This window comes from Ranitomeya imitator, chromosome 9 (assembly GCF_032444005.1).
Source record: "Ranitomeya imitator isolate aRanImi1 chromosome 9, aRanImi1.pri, whole genome shotgun sequence".
NCBI lineage: Eukaryota > Metazoa > Chordata > Amphibia > Anura > Dendrobatidae > Ranitomeya > Ranitomeya imitator.
This window is the reverse complement of record NC_091290.1, coordinates 50,085,790-50,106,833: the sequence shown is the minus strand read 5'-3', so window position 1 is coordinate 50,106,833 and position 21,044 is coordinate 50,085,790. Positions and strand designations below refer to the sequence as shown.

The window sequence follows — 21,044 nt, the reverse complement described above, 5'->3', positions numbered from 1 at the left end:
AACCATAACCTTATTGCGCTAATTAAAGTCTGAAACCTTGGTCAAAGTTATCTGAGCACACAAATCTCCAAGGGTGCCAAAACTTTCAGCCCATTTTTCCTTTTTGCAGTTTTTAAAATGTAAAAAATGTCTATATATATTTTGCCTAAAATACAAAGGAAATGTGTCATCTTTAATTTTAGCCCCTTTAGAGATCATTTCATCTTCTAATTGCTTAACTGTTCACAATAACATTGATTTTCACCAGAACGGCCCAAACTTTTACATACCACTGTATATAATGCCGGACAGCCCACTTGATCTAATAATATACAAACCTCATCTGTGTGCATTTTGATATGTTCTAGGCACATGTCAGAAGTTCTGATTGGTATGTGTTAAGAGACCTACCAACTGTGAAACAAAATTGCATAAGCTGATCCTGGGCGTGTGATCAGGAAGTTTCTTCAACCATAATTACATGAGGCGAGGGCCTCTACCTCTGTTTCAGCTTGTAATGGGGGCTCAGAACTCAAACCACCACCAATCAAAACCTCTGGCTTGTGGCTATAACATATCATTTTTTTTTATTTGAATTACCCTTTAGATATGATAAATCCTTGGTGGGAGACATTCATATTCATATCAAAGGGACATTAATTGGATAGCATAAACCACAGGAGCAGGAAGGACGGCACTAGAGTGAATACTGGATTTAACATGCAGGACTGTTGGCGGACGAACTGAGACCAGGTAATCACGAATGCCTCTGGCTTCAGGTGCTCAGCATAGTAATGGGTAACAAGCAGTCCAAAGTAACCAAAGAGAAAGATATGCGGCACTCACCCCAGACTGGCAGTGTGAATCGTGATTTTATTGAAGAAACTTTTTCAGGAAAAATCCATCAAGGTATAAGGTACAACAGAGGGTGCGGTATTGGAGTCAGGACGACGGCCGTTTCGCACTCGCAGGTGCTTCGACGGGTTTCTTCAATAAAATCACGATTCACACTGCCAGTCTGGGGTGAGTGCCGCATATCTTTCTCTTTGGTTACTAAGGGACATTAATACCTGGTGTGGAGATATTCAATGGGATTTTACTGGATGTTTCAAAATGGAAGGTTGTGGTGGGCGAAGTGGTGGAGCTAACACAAGGGTATACACGTCTTTTGATTTTTCCATCAGATGAACATGTGGCTATAATGCATTCTCCAATTCCATCAGTTGTGCTGTAAATGATATCTCCGTAGTTGTACTTTATATTTCCATAATAACAGTAACATGCTGAAAATATAAAAAAAATCAAAATGTATGAGACATTTATTAGTTACATTCATTGTTAACCTATTAGCACCCTTACAATAGCAAAGTTTTTGTTTTATTGTACATAACCATGGACCTGTCAATAATATTGTATTCACAAGCATAACTTGAAGCTCCACTGCCCCATTGCAAAGTCCATACTAAGTCTCCCACCGATCTATTATAAAGGGGTCTTCTCATGCGGCAGTGATGACTTAAGCACCCGATCTCTTATGCAGCTGCTATTTCTGCACCCCCTAAAGCTATGCCCTTGGCTAGCCCAATGTAAAGATGACTTCCATGGTTAACTAAAATTTAGAGGGTTTATAGTGCAACACTTACCTCTGACATCCATCTGACAACGAAGTCCTTTCTTTGTGCATGCACTAAAAAATGTAAACGTATTTTTAGGGTTTTATTAACTAAACAAACAAAAAATTTCTACAAAAGTAGGTGATTACCATGATTCACAGTTCTTGTAGGAGGGGACCACATCTCCAACGTTGTAACGTTTGCCATCATTATCATAGCACCCACAATTCATCTGAGCAACGCACTTCATGATGTCTTCATCGAAGAAAGGTCTTTTCTTTGGGCAATTTGGATAGCATCCTAACATTGAAAATAATACAGTAAGAATGATTTAGAACCACATTTTTTCATAATATATTACAATTATAATATTTTTAATAGCCATCATGTAATAAAGTATTGTGTGGCTTTCCTGAACTTAGTGTTTTAAGGATTTCAACAGCTAGACCCATAATGATTGATTGGATCATGAGAGGTGAGCTGTCTAACGGGTCAACTACCGCACTGAACAGAACCCAAATCATTACCCAATAGAAAATTCTGTTCTTGTAGATGGTGAAAGAGAGACTCAGATTGTTATTTTCAGTATACAGGAAAGAAATATATCTTGGCACCGTGTTAGCCAGTAGATAGAAAAATATTTAGAATTGAGGGTATTCAGTGGTTGAGGACCCTCAATTCTAAATATTTACAGTATGGCATTTCTTTTTTCAAAGCACAGCATCTGTATGACTATTTTTAATATTTATTGCGAGCCATACTTAAAATTTATTTCTTGTACCCTTTATGACTTTTTTCATCTCCTTCTTTCCCTCTCGGCTTTGCAAAGCTGGTCCTATTCTTATCCGAAGAAACTACTTCACTATTTGGTTTTTGCAATTTCTACATTACATTGGTGGTTCATGAGAATTTCCAGAGCATTATCATGCTCACCTTGAATACATATCAGAGTTGAGCAAAGAGTAGCAGAGCTGCGTTACAACATGACCGACACGGCAATAAGGATGCCGGGAGAAGGTCTGGAGGATGTTTTATTAGTCTGGGTCATAGTAGCGTCTGTATTTCATGAATCAGACAGAATCGTAAGGCGCAAATGCACCTGGAATAAGCTTGACCTTCAATATAGCTTAGTTGAAATGTGCTACACTCAGACTGTAAGTTGTCTCATGAGTCATTACTTTGGGTCACTAGGTGATCTGAGAAGATCCATAGGCAACAGAAGGCAAGGAGAGTCCTGAAAGGTCATCATTAGGAGGGTGATAGCTGCAAATAAGTGCAGATTTAAAAACTGGTTGTATTGGCACATATGATTAATTCCGTATGTACAGAAAATTGAGACCAAGGTATGATTTTCGCAATAACTCTATAAACCAATCTAGTTCAAGTTAGTGGTTATTCTATTTCAACTTAGTACCTTCTAATCCAGGTAGATAGTTCATGCATTGACCACTTGGGTTCCTACAAGTTCTAATGCATGGATCTCCACAAGGTTTGTAGTGCCACTCACACTCTCCTTCTGGGTTATAATAATCACAAAATAGAGCTGGAAATAAGAAAAATGCACCAGTTAAAAGTCATAACATCCTAGAAAAAAACATTATAATATTCACATTTTACTTCAAAAATTTTTTTAGTTGGTTGAAATAACTTACGGCAAATCTCTGGTGTCCTCCACGACACACAAATTCCTGCTTGACTACATGCAGCAGCGTAAGCGGCAACAGCAGTACAAAAACACTCACAGTCCCCGCCAGAATCACACGCACAGGTGTCATGGACACACGCCTCATAGTAAGGACTAGGATCAAGCTAAAAGTGAAATATAGTTAGAGTATTGTAGTTCTTTTACGCCAGTCAGAGAGCATTTAAAGCAGATTTGGTAGCTGAATTTTTTGCAAAATTTAAAGACAGAATACAATTATCCCTTTGGCTACTAAAAGTAGTGAAAAAAATCTCTCTCAATGGTCTAAAAAGGAGATGTTCTTCAGCACCAAAGGGAAATACTGAAGTTAAACATTAGCCTTTAGTTGTAGAATAAAAAAAATAGCTATGAAAAAAATCTACTGTCTATGAAGGAAGAGGGCAGCATATTAGGCTGTTGGACCTACCTTAAGTAAAAGCTAGTTTGCCATATGTCTTACCTTGGAGTGACACTTAAAGAAGGTAGAGCCCATGATAATGCTGCAGTGTTTCTGGGACCAGGTCTGACGGTATGGGTTAGTATGACAAGGGTCAGTTAGGGGTAAAGCATCAGGACAAGAGGGAGAAGCTTTCCAACTGTTCCCAAACTCCAGAACATCGACCACCACTGATTGACTTCTTGTGGTAAAATCATTGAGTACATTACCATCATAGTTACCACACAGACCACAAACATGTCCCTATAGGTAAGTAAGAAATTCAGTTTAGTGCACAGAGAATCCAACACAGGTCCTCTTCACATAATAGCAAAGAGGATGAGACTTGACACTTTCTCCAAGGGCCATGAAGAATTTGCATAGTAAACAGGGACAGTTTTAGACAAATTGGGACTCTGGCCAAAATTCTAATTGGGGCCCCCAATTCTGAAATATTCCACCAACAACAGTATTTAAGCCACCTTCTTTGTATTAAACACGTACGTGTTACACTGATAGCGGTGCCGTCCATGCTTTTGCGGTAAGGATACTGGAAATGAAATTACAAAGCTTCTCATATACTTTCAATGTTGTACAGCACATGGAAGGCACATGGACAGCATGTTTACACGGAGCCATAGACTTATATTGGCCCTGGTCATTTGTGCTGCCAGGAAAACATGGACATGTGTGTGGTACCATAGGTTAAAAACGGTACATGTGGCATCTGTGAAAAAAATGTCACACGTATGGATGACATACATACCAGAAACACAGTCATGTAAAGGGAGTCATATAGTCAAGGAATAGAAAATATTAGTAGAATTACCGTTTTTTGTACATCCTACTTCTCAAAAGGCAGAATAAATAGCGATAAAAAAATGTCGTACATGTCCCCCCAAACCCTACTAAATACCCTCTGGCTACAATGTCCATGCTCCGTTTCCCTGATGGTCATATTCCCTTAGCAGCTATAACAGAAGGTGCAGCCACAAGACCCCTGCAGCCAAGTGGCAAGACTGCCATAGACCACCGAGCTGGAGCTGCGGGGAATTTATGGTTTCTATGCTAATTATTTTTACATTCTCAGAAAACCCCCTTAGTGTCTGTTAGGGGTCGAGTTCCTGCCTTTGCACAGGGGGAATCTCAAGCCATCTCCTCTGTGGTCTCCCATTCCTCTCCAGCGGCAGTGAAGTCTGCTCAGCGGAGATGTTGGTCCCAGCGTCTAGTTCAGTCTGATACTGTGCGGATGATTTCTGCTGCATTCCCAGGCTCAGCCATTGTAGCCAGTACTGGTCAGCGGCGAGCAGACGTCTCTGGGACTAAGTCCTGCTTTTTCCCTTCTGAACATGCCCAGGGTAAGACCTCTCATTGGAGGTCAGGGGTCACATGCTCAGGTACTGCTGCAGCTCCCATTGGTCCTCTAGGAAGGTCCTGAAGTTTCTCTGGTATTGTATCAGCTTCCATTAGTCCTCTAGGAAGGTCCTGAAGCTGCTGCAGCTATAAAAGGTTTGCATGGCCGCACGGCAATGCACTAGTATCACTTCATGTTTTGAGCTTGCAAATTGTGGTCGCGCCTGTATGATTGTATTCAGGGACCCGGCTGAAATAAGCCCCTAGAATACCGGCACCTCTGGTGAGGAGTTTTTGTGTGCTTCTCTGTGTGCGTGACCACTGACTGCCATCAGCTCAGCAGTTAGCTGTGTTCCCCTGTAACGCTAACAAGGCACAGCATGTTCTTTTCTGTGTGACTCAGTGAAGTAACTGAGTTCACTTATACCGCTATATAGTGCCATCATTTTCTAGCAGCAGGTTGTCTCCTGCACGGTGGACCCCAGGCTGCGAACGCACCAATTATAACATCCATATTAACTCGGTGCATTCCGCCAGTCCTCAGTGTCTGATCACATGAACCATTTTTGCGGTTTGTTTTGCACCAAAAACCAGAGGGTTGGCATAAAATATTTGACATTTTTGGAGCATTTTCACTTTCATTTTTGTTTCCCACTCATTTTAATAGGGAAAAAAAGTGCAAAAATCTGAAAGACTTGACATGCACATATCAAAAAGAGTTTTCTGGCTGGTATCTATGTCTGGCTGGTGTACTGGCATAGCTTGGAATAGTATAGTAGACTGCACTATTCCATCCAATAGTATATTAAGCCCTGTTCACACTGTGCTTCTGCAGTGCATATGGGGGGCTCTGCCTGAATCCCTCCAAAACACGATCTACACAAATCCCCGAAGGGGCCACAGACTGCACTGACACAAACTTAAGTTTAAATGAACATTTGTTTTTTTTTTTTCTGAAATTGACCGTCTGATTTATTTTTTAGATGCTCAGTTTGTTTTTTTTTCTTCTAAAAGTGTCCACTTTTCTGTGGCTGTTGGAACAGATGGAGACGTTAAGGAAAAAAAAATCACATGTGGAAATCATTTGTACTCCATTGCTGTCACTGCAATCTATTGATCCATAGGGGATTCAGGCAGAACCCACCGGGCGCAGTAAAGACAGTATGAACAAGCGCTAATGTAAAAGCAGACATGAGGCATAAGCCATGCATAGAGTTGATCCCTATTATGGCAACATTACAATTACAAAACTTTACATTCAGCACATAACAGATATGCACTATACATGCACGCACATTTTATACTGTACAGTGGGGCAAAAAAGTATTTAGTCAGTCAGCAATAGTGCAAGTTCCACCACTTAAAAAGATGAGAGGCGTCTGTAATTTACATCATAGGTAGACCTCAACTATGGGAGACAAACTGAGAAAAAAAAATCCAGAAAATCACATTGTCTGTTTTTTTAACTATTTATTTGCATATTATGGTGGAAAATAAGTATTTGGTCAGAAACAAAATTTCATCTCAATACTTTGTAATATATCCTTTGTTGGCAATGACAGAGGTCAAACGTTTTCTGTAAGTCTTCACAAGGTTGCCACACACTGTTGTTGGTATGTTGGCCCATTCATCCATGCAGATCTCCTCTAGAGCAGTTATGTTTTTGGCTTTTCGCTTGGCAACACGGACTTTCAACTCCCTCCAACGGTTTTCTATAGGGTTGAGATCTGGAGACTGGCTAGGCCACTCCAGGACCTTGAAATGCTTCTTACGAAGCCACTCCTTCGTTGCCCTGGCGGTGTGCTTTGGATCATTGTCATGTTGAAAGACCCAGCCACGTTTCATCTTCAATGGCCTTGCTGATGGAAGGAGGTTTGCACTCAAAATCTCACGATACATGGCCCCATTCATTCTTTCATGTACCCGGATCAGTCGTCCTGGCCCCTTTGCAGAGAAACAGCCCCAAAGCATGATGTTTCCACCACCATGCTTTACAGTAGGTATGGTGTTTGATGGATGCAACTCTGTATTCTTTTTCCTCCAAACACGACAAGTTGTGTTTCTACCAAACAGTTCCAGTTTGGTTTCATCAGACCATAGGACATTCTCCCAAAACTCCTCTGGATCATCCAAATGCTCTCTAGCAAACTTCAGACGGGCCCGGACATGTACTGGCTTAAGCAGTGGGACACGTCTGGCACTGCAGGATCTGAGTCCATGGTGGCGTAGTGTGTTACTTATGGTAGGCCTTGTTACATTGGTCCCAGCTCTCTGCAGTTCATTCACTAGGTCCCCCCGCGTGGTTCTGGGATTTTTTGCTCACCGTTCTTGTGATCATTCTGACCCCACAGGGTGGGATTTTGCGTGGAGCCCCAGATCGAGGGAGATTATCAGTGGTCTTGTATGTCTTCCATTTTCTAATTATTGCTCCCACTGTTGATTTCTTCACTCCAAGCTGGTTGGCTATTGCAGATTCAGTCTTCCCAGCCTGGTGCAGGGCTACAATTTTGTTTCTGGTGTCCTTTGACAGCTCTTTGGTCTTCACCATAGTGGAGTTTGGAGTCAGACTGTTTGAGGGTGTGCACAAGTGTCTTTTTATACTGATAACAAGTTTAAACAGGTGCCATTACTACAGGTAATGAGTGGAGGAAAGAGCAGACTCTTAAAGAAGAAGTTACAGGTCTGTGAGAGCCAGAAATCTTGATTGTTTGTTTCTGACCAAATACTTATTTTCCACCATGATATGCAAATAAATTGTTAAAAAAACAGACAATGTGATTTTCTGGATTTTTTTCTCTCAGTTTGTCTCCCATAGTTGAGGTCTACCTATGATGTAAATTACAGGCGCCTCTCATCTTTTTAAGTGGTGGAACTTGCACTATTGCTGACTGACTAAATACTTTTTTGCCCCACTGTATATACTGCATATATACACTGCTCAAAAAAATAAAGGGAACACTTAAACAACAGAGTATAACTACAAGTAAATCAAACTTCTGTGAAATCAAATTGTCCACTTAGGAAGCAACACTGTTTGACAATCAATTTCACATGCTGTTGTGCAAATGGAATAGACAACAGATGGAAATTATTGGCAATTATCGAGACACACTCAATAAAGGAGTGGTTCTGCAGGTGGGGACCACAGACCACATCTCAGTACCAATGCTTTCTGGCTGATGTTGTGGTCACTTTTGAATGCTGGTTGTGCTTTCACACTCGTGGTAGCATGAGACGGACTCTACAACCCACACAAGTGGCTCAGGTAGTGCAGCTCATCCAAGATGGCACATCAATGCGAGCTATGGCAAGAAGGTTTGCTGTGTCTGTCATCGTAGTGTCCAGAGGCTGGAGGCGCTACCAGGAGACAGGCCAGTACACCAGGAGACGTGGAGGGGGCCATAGGAGGGCAACAACCCAGCAGCAGGACTGCTACCTCAGCCTTTGTGCAAGGAGGAACAGGAGTAGCACTGCCAGAGCCCTGCAAAATGACCTCCAGCAGGCCACAAATGTGCATATGTCTGCAAAATTGTTAGAAACTGTCTCCATGAGGATGGTCTGAGGGCCCGACGTCCACAGATGGGGTTTGTGCTCACATCCCAACACTGTGCAGGATGCTTGGCATTTGCCACAGAACACCAGGATTGGCAAATTCACCACTGGCGTCCTGTGCTCTTCACAGATGAAAGCAGGTTCACACTGAGCACATGTGACAGATATGACAGAGTCTGGATACGTCGTGAAGAGTGATCTGCTGCCTGCAACATCCTGCAGCATGACTTGTTTGGCAATGGATCAGTAATGGTGTGGGGTGGCATTTCTTTGGAGGGCCCCACAGTCCTCCATGTGCTTACCAGAGGTTGCCTGACTGCCATTAGGTACCGAGATGAGATCCTCAGAGCACTTCTGAGACGATATGCTGGTGCGGTTGGCCCTGGGTTCCTCCTAATGCAGGACAATGCCAGACCTCATGTGGCTGGAGTGTGTCAGCAGTTCCTGCAAAATGAAGGCATTGAAGCTATGGACTGGTCCGCCCATTCCCCAGACCTGAAAACAATTGAACACGTGTGGGACATCATGTCTCGCACCATCCACCAACATCACGTTGCACCACACACGGTCCAGGAGTTGGCAGATGCTTTAGTCCAGGTTTTGGAGGAGATCCCTCAGGAGACCATCCGCTGCCTCATTAGGAGCATGCCCAGGCGGTTTACGGAGGTCAAACAGGCATGTGAAGGCCACACACTACTGAGCATCTTTTCCTTGTTTTGAGGAATTTCCACTGATTTGGATCAGCCTGTAATTTGATTTTCCACTTTGATTTTGAGTATCGTTCCAAATGCAGGCCTCCATGAGATATTAATTTTGATTTATATTGATAATTTTTATGTTTTATTTTTCTCAACGCTTTCCACTATGTAGTGAATAAAGATTTACAACTGTAATATTTTATTCAGTGATATCTAGGATGTGATATTTTAGTGTTCCCTTTATTTTTTTGTGTATATGAACATATACTACATACTGTATATATATATATATATATATATATATATATATATATATATATATATATATATATATAAAAAATAAGAAAAGCAGCACAAAAAATAAAGAAAAAAGTGGACTTTATTGCCTGAACGGCGTGGCAACGTTTCGGATACAACAATCCTTTTTCAAGCTTTTTTCATATTGTTGGAAGCCATTGGATTACTGGCTGGGAAAGCTTTGCACTGTATTAAGGTATTCCGTAGATGCTGTTCCAATTTTTTCTATATATATATATATATATATAGTATATAGACTCACAGACATACACATACTATAGACTGAATGTACACCCATATATATATATTTACACACACACAAGATATACACAATCATACTATATACCAGTGGTCCCCAACTCCAGGCCTCGAGGGCCGCCAACAGTGCAGGTTTTCAGGATTTCCTTAGTATTCCACAGGGGTTGGAATCATCACCTGTGCAGATGATCACATTACCACCGATGCAATACTAAAGAAATCCTGAAAACCTGCACTGTTGGCGGCCCTCGAGGCCTGGAGTTGGGGACCACTGCTATATACTGTATGTGTGCACACATACAAACACATAATATATACACATACAGACACAAACACTGTACAGTATAATGTATAGGTACACACATTTATACAAAAATATATGTATATTTGCAAGGTCCTGCTGATTCACTTGTGCAGATCCCAGGACAATGATTTAGGGGCAGCCATGATGAGGAGAAGTGGATACAGACAGGGCTGCAGGCATCTTCCTGACCTCAGCATCTAAACTTTACTGTGCTGTGAGACGGTCCCTCACTCTCAACTTCTAATCTGACACTGCTAGGGGGAGAGGGAGAGACATGCGCAGGGACTACAGAGGATATAATAATAATAATCTTGACTTTTATATAGCACTAACATATTTCACAACGCTTTACAGACATTATCAATGCTGTCCCCGATGGGGCTCACAATCTAAATTCTCTATCTGTATGTCTCTGGAGTGTGGGAGGAAACCGGAGAACCCCGAGGAAACCCACACAAACACGGGGAGAACATACAAACTCCCTGCAGATGTTGTGCTTGGTGGGATTTCAACCCAGGACTCCAGTGCTGCAAGGCTGCTGTGCTAACCACTGAGCCACCGTGTACAGCATTATTCACTGTGAGTAATGCTGTACAAGCTCTGTGCACTTCATAAAGGGACTGCAGAAACAGGGGGCCTCCTTTGTGGGTGGGGTCCTAGGCATTTGCCTTGTTTGCCTACCCCTAGCACCGGCCCTGATGCTAAGTATACCCTTGGCTTAGTATGATATATTCTTTATAAAGTTTTGCCAAAAATAAACGTATTAGATGTCTAAACAATATAAGTAACTGCTCACCTGAAATTTAGGGCCCAGCTTGATAAAGATGGTGGTCTTCTTGTCCCACATAATAATCAATCCAATATTGGCCTCAATCACAAGGAACATACCCAACTGCCTAACCTGGTAGGGGACTTCACTACCAACGTCTCTCTCCAGGACTTCATAAGAGCTTTCACTCAGTTTCAGTTCAAAGATCTGATGAGTACAAGAGACCATTAAAAAGGTTTAACAAAACTGATCCCAAAATGCATTTTGACATGTAAAAGTTTCAGGACTGCCTTTCCACCATTGCGCTGGTCTCTGTGGTTTGACTACATGACTGCTGCAAACAATCAATGGGCTCAGCAGCTTGTGCAACTAAGCTCAGTGATTAGCTGCATTTGATTATCTGTACTATTGTTGTGAAAAGGGAAATTTTCAGTTAATTCAGGCAGACTGACCAATAAAGAACTTAAAACAGATACCGGATGCCTTCTTGCAGTCATGTAAGCTTCAAGGTTAATTCAGACGTCAGTGTTTTTTCTTGTTTGCAAAAAAAGTCCATTTTCATCAGTCTTTTTTTCTCCTATTTTCATCAGTTTATCAGTTTTTATCATCAGAGTTTCATCATTTTTTCTCATTTGACTAAAAAGAGGGAGGTTTCTCAACTTTATTCTATCACTCAGTCAAAATTGGAATGACTGAGAGACATGCCAATCAGCCCCAAATCAATAGTGGCCAGATAGCTGACAACAGCTATGCCAACTTTCCTATCAAAAGGTAAAATCCCAATACAAAATATTACATCGATATCGAATGCCTGTGATCGTCATGAGTGAAGATATCGTGAATGTTGGGAATTTCATAATTTTCTGAAACTGAAGCCACATCCCATGACCAGCCCCCACGTGAGGTTATCAAGGGGAGATATGAGGGTGTAACTTAGGTGCTGATAAAAAGACAAGGTAAATTATGATCTGTGTTCAATGCAGGAAGATACATTGCCATGTAGGCTTGATCCATGTTTATGGACATTTTAATTAGGATTGCTTCCCTCTATAAATCTGAAGCTATTGCAGTGACGTCAGGTTTAGTGAGTTTTGGTTGTTAATCCTTTTTATTTTATAAAATTGTATATGCTTTATTGTTTTGTCCCCTTTGTAAAATCTTTTGTATATTTTTTATGAACACTGCCTATCTTTCTTGATTAAATATAAAATTTTATATTTCTGTTCCTTTTGTTCTGAAAACCACACCCGTGAAAGCCATATGCTACTGTTAGAAATACCTGCAATGCATGCAATCATTCTTCTCCAGTTTCCATATTGCTCTGTTGGTCGGTCTATGCTGGGGGCAGAGGTAGAGCACACTTGGGTGGTGCGACTACACATGGTGATGCCTCATGTGTTGACGTGGTGAGCAATGTGGGAACACAGGACCCCTTTTGAAATGGTTGAAGAATATCCCAGACCTTAAGGACTTGTCTATCAGTGGTGGCTTGTGCAAAGTGTGTCTGTGACTGCACTTTTGTTGGTCTGATGCAAGTTGCTACAGAGTAGCTATTCCTGCGCTTAACAGCTACCTGTCGGGTGTCCAGTCGGCCTGAAAACATTTGGTGGTGGCAGCGAGTAGTTAGTTTTGCTATTGTGAAACTGGCCATGATTGTACAGAGAATATAAACATATATTCCATACATTGGATTTGGAGGTGTACATACCATATGCTCACTGTTAGTTTCCCAATTACTGACCTAGAATTGGAAACAACTTGCATCCTCCTCCGTTAATCATCGGCCTGATGAGAGGGGGAAGCAGAGGTCTATTCCTGACCAGAAAGTAACAGCGTGGTGGGTTCCGAGTGACCCCCTCCCCCGGGTATTGATATTTGGTCATTACTGGGTTAATAAGAAATATTCTTGAAACATACCCCAAGAAAAATTTTTATAGCTTTTGAACAGGTGGCTCCAGTTGTCCCACATTGGATGTTCTCAGTGATGACTCTGAATGATTGATTTCCAGAATTGCAATAATCCTAATAAAAAATAATGCAATGTCTTAATATAAGCGAGTACATGCAAACTTACTTCTTCTACTACTTTTTCAACTTTGACAATATTGGTATTGCAATTCAAAGGTGTTGTCTGACAATTATATCTTGTTATCACCTATGCTCTGGATAGGTGAATGTTGCCGATTGATGGGTGCTTTTCCAATACCTGGGTCAACGTATATTCACAATCGCCGCTGAAGTCAAAGCGTTTGCCATCGAAGGTTACATAGTGTCCTTCTCCATAGACAACACACGTCTTGTCGCACTCCTTCTTTGTACACTGCCACTTTCTATCTTTACAGGTGCTAAAAAGATAGTTTTAAAATGAGTGCATTGTAAAAATCTGCCTGATTATATTATGCTCATAAAATGCGTTAGTTGATTTCTGCACCACAATTTATAATTTGAAAAACCCATGTACATGTTTTGAAAAATAATCACTGCACATAAGAGTGCAGTACAACTTCAATTTTAACGGAATGGACAGTATAGGATGAAATTTCATATTTATCACATTTGTATGAGTATGTAGCCTATGGGTTATTATAATATATATATATATATATATATATATATATATATATATATATATACTGTATATATTAGTGAATACATCTCTACTGCCTTGTGGTTCCGACACTGTGAACTGAACTATTACATGCAATTTTAAAAATGTGAGGATGCATTTTCCATACCATGTGTTACAGTCTTGCTGGATGGTTTCTCCACTGTAGTAGACCTCACCATTGTGGACACATGGGCACTTTTTCTCAGGAATACACCTGCCATGATTGTTGAGCACAAGATCGTCTGGACAAATGCAACCTGAAGTACACTGAATGCTGAACTGTGGGCACAAAAATACTATTCATATGGAATTCTTAATTTCTATGGGGAATTGTTGGAAACTTTTAAAGAGCAATTCAACTTGATGCAAATCAAATGTGATACAATTTTTAGGAACTTGCTGGTCCTTAGAAATTAGAAATCGCTTTGCGTGAATTGCCCAAAGTGGGCACCATAACTTTACACTCCTAAAGTGGCTACCATAATCTTACACAGTGCAGTAGACTACATCAGCCAAAATAGATCACATGATCTTAGGCATGGCGAGGTATAGCACAGCCAATAAGGATGGACTATCATCTATATATATAATTGTCTAAGGGTTTTTCCGTCTGTCTGTCTGTCTGTCCTGGAAATCCCGCGTCTCTGATTGGTCGAGGCCGCCAAGCCTTGACCAATCAGCGACGGGCACAGCGACGATGATGTCATAAAGGACGTAGAAATCCCACGTTTCTGATTCAGCGACGGGTACAGTATCGACGTAGATGTCATAATGGTTGCCATGGCGACGATGATGCCATAAAGGTTGCCTCGACCAATCAGCAACGGGCACAGTCTGCCGTGAATTCTGGAATCATCATTGTCCATATACTACAGGGACATGCATATTCTAGAATACCCGATGCGTTAGAATCGGGCCACAATCTAGTTGCTTATATAAAAGCAGAAGAAGGAAATGCAGCAGCCATTTTGAGGTGAATCTGGAGGGTGAGAAAATGCCAAAGCTCACAGCTTTGCCATACAGATATGAATAGAAAGCCTTAAAATGATAAACAAAATCAGAGCTTTCCTAGACAGCCACACATCTCCTGCCTGTCCATTGGGCTCTATATCGTAACGGCAATGCTTCTAGGAATCCTACCCTGCTCAATGTAAATATAAGAAACCTGGAACTGCTCTCCAAAATGTATAATTTTGGATGGCTGTTAAAAATCCCTTTCTTCTTCACTATCCATACAACAAATCTGTTGCTGATCCTAAAAAGGGATAATTTTTGGACAGACTATTAAAAAGATATTGTTATTCTCATTTCAAAAATCAAACTTGTTGCTCATTGCAAAAAAGGGAGACATTTGGGAAGATTGTTTTATCTAGGATTGCATTGTCTTTATGCAGTAGTAAATAAGGAATTATACAATTTTTACAACAGCGTCGTTGTGCAAAATAATAGAAGTGACAAATTAGATTACATGAAATTAATGAATTTTATTTATACACGATTAAAACAATAACATAAGAAAAAAATCAGGAAAAAGGTGCTAGGAAAAAATGAGAGGCTGAAAAAAACTGTCAATATAATAGTGCATATCGCGGTCAGGCAACTGTCACATCCCCCAAAGAAGCAGTGCAAAATTTGCGCGTCGGGGCCGGAGGCGGAATCTCTCCTGCACACTCTCCAAAACAACAGCCGTAACAATCTGAGGTATATCACTCTTTCGCAGGGGGTTATCTTCATAATGGGCTTACTTCTTCCATTATCATAGTAGGTCTTAGACACTTATCTGACCACAATATGCACTATTGTAATTGAGAGCCCTCTTAACTTCAAGCAGCACTTTATTATTTTGGTCTGGCCCCACCTTGTGGGCCATTGCAAACAATACACTTATATGCCATTTCTTTAGTTGCCTTTGAGTTTTGAGATCCCTGGGTTACTATTTAGATACCATATGTTACATGTCGAGTTCCCGCCGCTGCACAGGGGGAATCTTGAACCATCTCTGCTGCGGTCTCCCATTCTCCTTCAGCCGCAGTGGAGCCTGCTCAGCAGAGACATCGGTCCCAGCGTCTGGCTCAAGCTGATGCTGTGCGGCTGGTTACTGCTGTCCTTCCAGGCTCAGCCATAGTAACCAGTACTGTTCAGCGGCGGGCATGCGTCCCTGGGACTAAGTCCTGCTTTTCTTCTTCTGAGCATGCTCAAGGGATGACTTCTCATTGGAAGTCGGGGGTCACATGTTCAAGCCCTGTAGCAGCTCCTATTGGACCACTAGGAAGGTCCTGGAGAGCTTCCGCTATAAAAGGTTCGCATGGCCACACGGCCATGCGCTAGTATAACTGTATTAATGTATGTGTGTGTGGATGTATGCCAGTCGATGGATGAAAGCTCCAAATCATTCCCATCCCTAGTGTTGTTGACTGATCGCAAATGGTGGAAGCTACCTAGCTCCTGACAGTGCTATTCCGCATAGCTAGCACACGATACAGCGTCTCATAGCAGTGACTGTCAGTGCGGCGCCGTGCGTTAATAGACCACTTTCCTGGCCCAAGTCTGGGGGGTTAGTTGCATCCGCCAGAGCGGCACTGCACGCACTCTTGTGCATTAAATTATTATTTCTGTATATCTCTGACACCTCAGTAGCGGTGTCGAGCGCAAGAGGTCTAGAGGAACTCTTTCCCTGAGTCTTGAGACAGAATTCTGTGACTCTTTGCTTGCGCCCTTTGTGCGGTACTGCGGCCCTGTGATGCAACAGGGTTCGCTTCCTTCATACCGGGTGAAGCTAACCCCTGTGTGTGTATCCACATTATACCGCCATAAAGTCCATCATTACTCAGCAGCAGGTTCCATCTCTGCGCGGTGGACCCCGGGCTGCGAACGCACCTTATAGCATCCTTCTAATTATTTGGTGCGTTCCGCTAGCCCTAACACCATAGGCTTGATTTTTGCAATGGATTACTTATATGCCTGATTGTTGGATGCTATTGGTAACAAAGGGATCCTTATGATATAATAAGGTTGTATGCAACTGAGATATACTCTTTAAGCACAGGCACTTTCGTTTTGGACTATTAATTACTATTTGTTGGCTGTATATTAATTGATATCCTCGCTGCTATATTTATATATATCCCATGAGAGTTTTTTCCAGTGTCCCCTTTTTTTCCTAGCACCTTTATTCCTGAATTTTACTTATGTTATTGTTTTAATCATGTATAAATATAATTCATTAATTTTATCTAATCTAATTTGTCACTTCTATTTTCTTGCACATGGGCACCTATAATTGGGCAAATAAACCTTCCTGGTGCAATTTTGACTACTTAGAAGTGCCACTCATCAGTATGAGTAATTTTTGACTAAGGACAATTCATTTATTTCTAATTTTTTGAACAGAAATAACAACTTAAATAAGCTTTGGCTACTTTTATCATGTTGTTTCACAGACCAAAAACTAGTTTTCTCTCAATATTATTAGTAAACATTACCACTGCCAAAATAGAAAAATATAATTTTTTAAAATTCTCATAGTTGGCTACAATAAACTAATGCTTCTTTACAGTCCACGATCTCTCCGAGAAATGTAGTTTTTTCCCCTCAACAAATGTTTACTGCTCTTTTACCCAAACATTTTTCAGTATTGTTTTCATGTGCTGCTAAAATAAGTTATTGCTTCATGATTTTTTTTCAAAATTATTTTTACCTTTTTTAAAATATTTTAATGAAAGAAAAAGATTTTTTACTACTTCCCCTCCCAAAAACTATTTAATCAAAGGTCAAAAACGAATCTGAAAATAAGCAATTGCTTTTTTTTCTGAGTCATGGACTTTTTATTATTTCCTCATTACTAGTTGTCTGTGAAAGTAAAGTAATAATAGGAAAACCTTTTGTTGTCAGGTTCCTATCTCATATGTTACTAAGGAGTTATTGATGAGTTGGAACTCTGTTCCAAAATTTGCCATCGGGCTTCACGATCACTTTTAACTTCATAGTTTATAATATCAGTTACTTACACATTCTAAGTCCAGAGTTTGACAAGTCTTCTGACATTCAGCTCCTTTTTCTCCCACGGAAGCATTGGCACAGTCAAAATAAACCATATTTGTTGGGCACACTAAAAAGATGAAGCGATATGAGACTGCACAGTCCTAAATGTGACAATGGTATATTAGGTACTGAAAGATGTTGTGACAACATTTAAAGAGCGCCTGTCAGCAGGATTTTGCCAACTAAACAACAGGCATGGTCATATTTGTACTTTCATACTGATTAAAATGATACCTACTGTCAGGAATACGATGTATTTGATTCTATATTATCACGCACACTGAGCTCTGCTACATCCATTAGATCTGTGTACAGATACACGCTGTGGACTTTCTGACCCCATCTCTCTTCCCCAGCTGCCTGTGGGTGAATACACTTCTCCTCTGCCTGCCAGCTCGGTGTAATTCTAAACCATTCCCCCCTCCCGCCTGCATGCAGCTGTGAAACGGAAAGTAAAGAGTAGCAACACATGGCAATCCCTTTGTTTAGCTACAGTGGTCCTATAAGACCAAATATATCAACACAGGATATTCACAGAAATAGGCAGTTCATATTTCTGGAAACTGCAGGGACAGGGCCCCCATCTGGTGGGTTTTGGGAGCTCAGTATTTAGCAGAAATCGAGAAACGCATTTCTGCTTAACCGAGGCTCATAGCCAAGCTGTGTATGGACTTAAATGAACCCCTGTGTCATATTGAGCATAATGATAATTTTGTCTTTCTTTTACGAGGTTCACCCTAAGAGTAATGGGTAATAGAAGGATTTCATAACTTTCAGAAAGGGGAGTACTCAGCCACCTAGTGAGGTCAGCACAGTGGAAGTGCCTTGGTTTTGGGCACAGGTATAAGATAGTGGGAGCTCATTTTGCACTAGTTTTTTTCTTCCCCCGCACCGCATGGTCTGCTATGAAATGACTTAAGCATCTGTGTTTTTCTTCCTTTAATCCCTTTTTATTTTGTAATTGTCTGTATATACAATTGTCTCATTTTATAATATATTTTATATACTTTTGTAAACACTGCCTAATCTTTTTTTTGGCATAAAAGTTATAATATTTGCTAGCGTTGTTTTCCTTCATCTAAAGCTTACCCTAAAGCCTCTGACCTAAGCCATTGCTACTAATTGGGTTGGCTCCTGACCTGTTATTAAATAAGAAATAGGAGCTGGTGGCAGCGGAAGTGTCCTGAGCTGTTGGGAGAACTGGCAGAGACGGACAGCACTGATAATTATTTTTCCCGCCTGAGCAGGAATAGTTATATCACCCTCGCTGCAGTGTGCCCATTAGCCAGTACATAGCAAGGCAGCCTTTCTTGTGACTAATTATCTTAGGTGCGGTTCCCTCTCTGACCTGAGGGTAAGGGTGGCGCCAGAGAGCTGCAAGTTCCAAACCGTAACTGGGAAGTGGGATATAGATAAATTCCCTTCAGAAAAGAACTGGGGGCAACCAAACAACTCCGGTTCATGACATATTGGTGGCAGCGGTGGGATAATCAAAAATATCCCCCCTGTGATTAGTGACACCTGCATTGAAGGAATCTATTTTGCACAGGGTGGGTCATGTATATGGATACACCTAAATAAAATGGGAATGGTTGGTGATATTATTATTATTATTATTATTTATTTATATAGCACCATTGATTCCATGGTGCTGTACATGAGAAAGGGTTACATACAAGTTACAAATATCACATACAGTAAACAAACTAACAATGACGGACTAATACAGAGGGGCGAGGACCCTGCCCTTGCGGGCTTACATTCTACAGGATTATGGGGAAGGAGACAGTAGGTTGAAGGTTGCAGGAGCTCCGGTGTTGGTGAGGCGGTAGCTCCGGTGTTGGTGAGGCGGTAGCTCCGGTGTTGGTGAGGCGGTAGCTCCGGTGTTGGTGAGGCGGTAGCTCCGGTGTTGGTGAGGCAGCAGCGGTGTCAGTGCAGGCTGTAGGCTTTCCTGAAGAGATGAGTTTTAAGGTTCCGTCTGAAGGATATCAACTTCCTGTTTGTGGCAGATAAGTATATGGGAGGGGAAAACTTTTAAAGATGGGTTGTGACTATGGCGGCCATTTTGAAGTCAGCCATTTTTGATCCAACTTAATTTTTTCCTAAGGGGGGAAGAGGGTCATGTGACACATCAAACTTATTGAGAATTTCAAAAGCCAGTACCAGAGATAGCTATGTCTGTGTGTCCGTATGTTAGATACATGTGCAGTTTGTGTGCCGCATCAGTGCAACACTTGCCGGAGCCTGAGAAAAGTGGTACAGTTCGCACGGTTCCCATGCACTGGGTGCTGAAGACAGTTCGATTAATTGTCACCTGCTCTCCCTGAGCTCAGCGAGACCAGGCAACAATGATGGGAGATGTATTCAGCACTCGCTGTGAACATCGTGTGTAGAATAAATAATTTTAAAAAATGGCATGGGTTCTCTTGTAATTTTAAAAACCAGCAGAGGGAAAGCCCACAGCTGGGGGCTGATGTTAATAATCTGGGACAGGGGACAATATCCTAAAAGGTTCCCAAGCTGTTAATAACAGCTTACAGCTGTTTGCATAGTCTTTACTGGTTAGTTTACAGGGGACCCCAGAAAAAAATGACCAATTGTCCCGCTACAAACTCTGACCAGCAAAGGTAAACAAACAGCTGTGTGCCAATATTAATAGCCTGGAAAGGGGCCAGGGATATTGGCACCTCTCCCAGGCTAACAACACCAGCTATCAAACGTCCCAGAAATGGGGCATCCATAAGATCTGCCAAATCTGGTGCTTAGACTCACCCTTCCCACTTGCCCTAGTGCTGTGACAAGTGGGATAATGGGGTTGGGGTTGATGTCAGCTTTTTTATGGCTGCTGACATCAAGCCCAGAGGTTAGTAATGGAGAGGCGTCTTTAAGACGCCCCCATTACTAACCCCATAGTCATATTGTAAAAAATACACAGCAAGAATACAGTCCTTTAATTGAAAAATAGACACAGACACCTTTATTTGAAATATACACCACACCCTCTTTTTCCAATTTATTATTGTCAAAATTAAAATTAAATATTCCTCTCCTGTCCGACAACAATCCATTTGTCCCACGAAGAACTCTTTGCTCTGCTACATTTGGATTGCATGGCTGAACAGTGGCATGATGTGACCCCTTGGCCATGAATCCAGGACACACTAAGCTGAGTTTGGGACACAGCTTCAGTGATGAGAGGTAACCTCATAGAGGTTACCGCTGGCCACTGCCAGTGTTCCCATGCTCAGTTCAGTGTGAGCCGGCTGATGAACTGTGGTAACCTTCATGAAATTTCTCACGTTGCTAGTGGCGATGTCATTAAGGTTATCCCATTCATTTGAATGCATGTGTAAGTGTCTCTGGTAAATGTGAAAACTGTCCCCACACATACTGAGACACTGACTCTAGAGAAGGTCTTATCATTAAAAAGAGAACAAGTTCAATCTCATTGTGCC

General features: G+C 41.4%; 1 protein-coding gene across 1 annotated transcript in view; it reads right to left on the bottom strand.

Annotated features, from left to right (window-relative positions):
* LOC138648613 (mucin-5AC-like) overlaps positions 1 to 21,044 on the bottom strand; it is a 98,077-nt gene that overhangs the window by 1,261 nt on the left and 75,772 nt on the right. The window contains exons 22-32 of the mRNA XM_069738401.1: positions 17,556 to 17,656; positions 13,676 to 13,827; positions 13,147 to 13,285; positions 12,858 to 12,962; positions 10,968 to 11,147; positions 3,734 to 3,973; positions 3,245 to 3,401; positions 3,007 to 3,135; positions 1,742 to 1,892; positions 1,623 to 1,666; positions 1,050 to 1,262 (exon numbers count right to left, since the gene is read on the bottom strand). Of these exons, the coding sequence (XP_069594502.1) occupies positions 1,050 to 1,262; positions 1,623 to 1,666; positions 1,742 to 1,892; positions 3,007 to 3,135; positions 3,245 to 3,401; positions 3,734 to 3,973; positions 10,968 to 11,147; positions 12,858 to 12,962; positions 13,147 to 13,285; positions 13,676 to 13,827; positions 17,556 to 17,656 (1,611 nt within the window). The remainder of the gene's footprint in view (positions 1 to 1,049; positions 1,263 to 1,622; positions 1,667 to 1,741; positions 1,893 to 3,006; positions 3,136 to 3,244; positions 3,402 to 3,733; positions 3,974 to 10,967; positions 11,148 to 12,857; positions 12,963 to 13,146; positions 13,286 to 13,675; positions 13,828 to 17,555; positions 17,657 to 21,044) is intronic.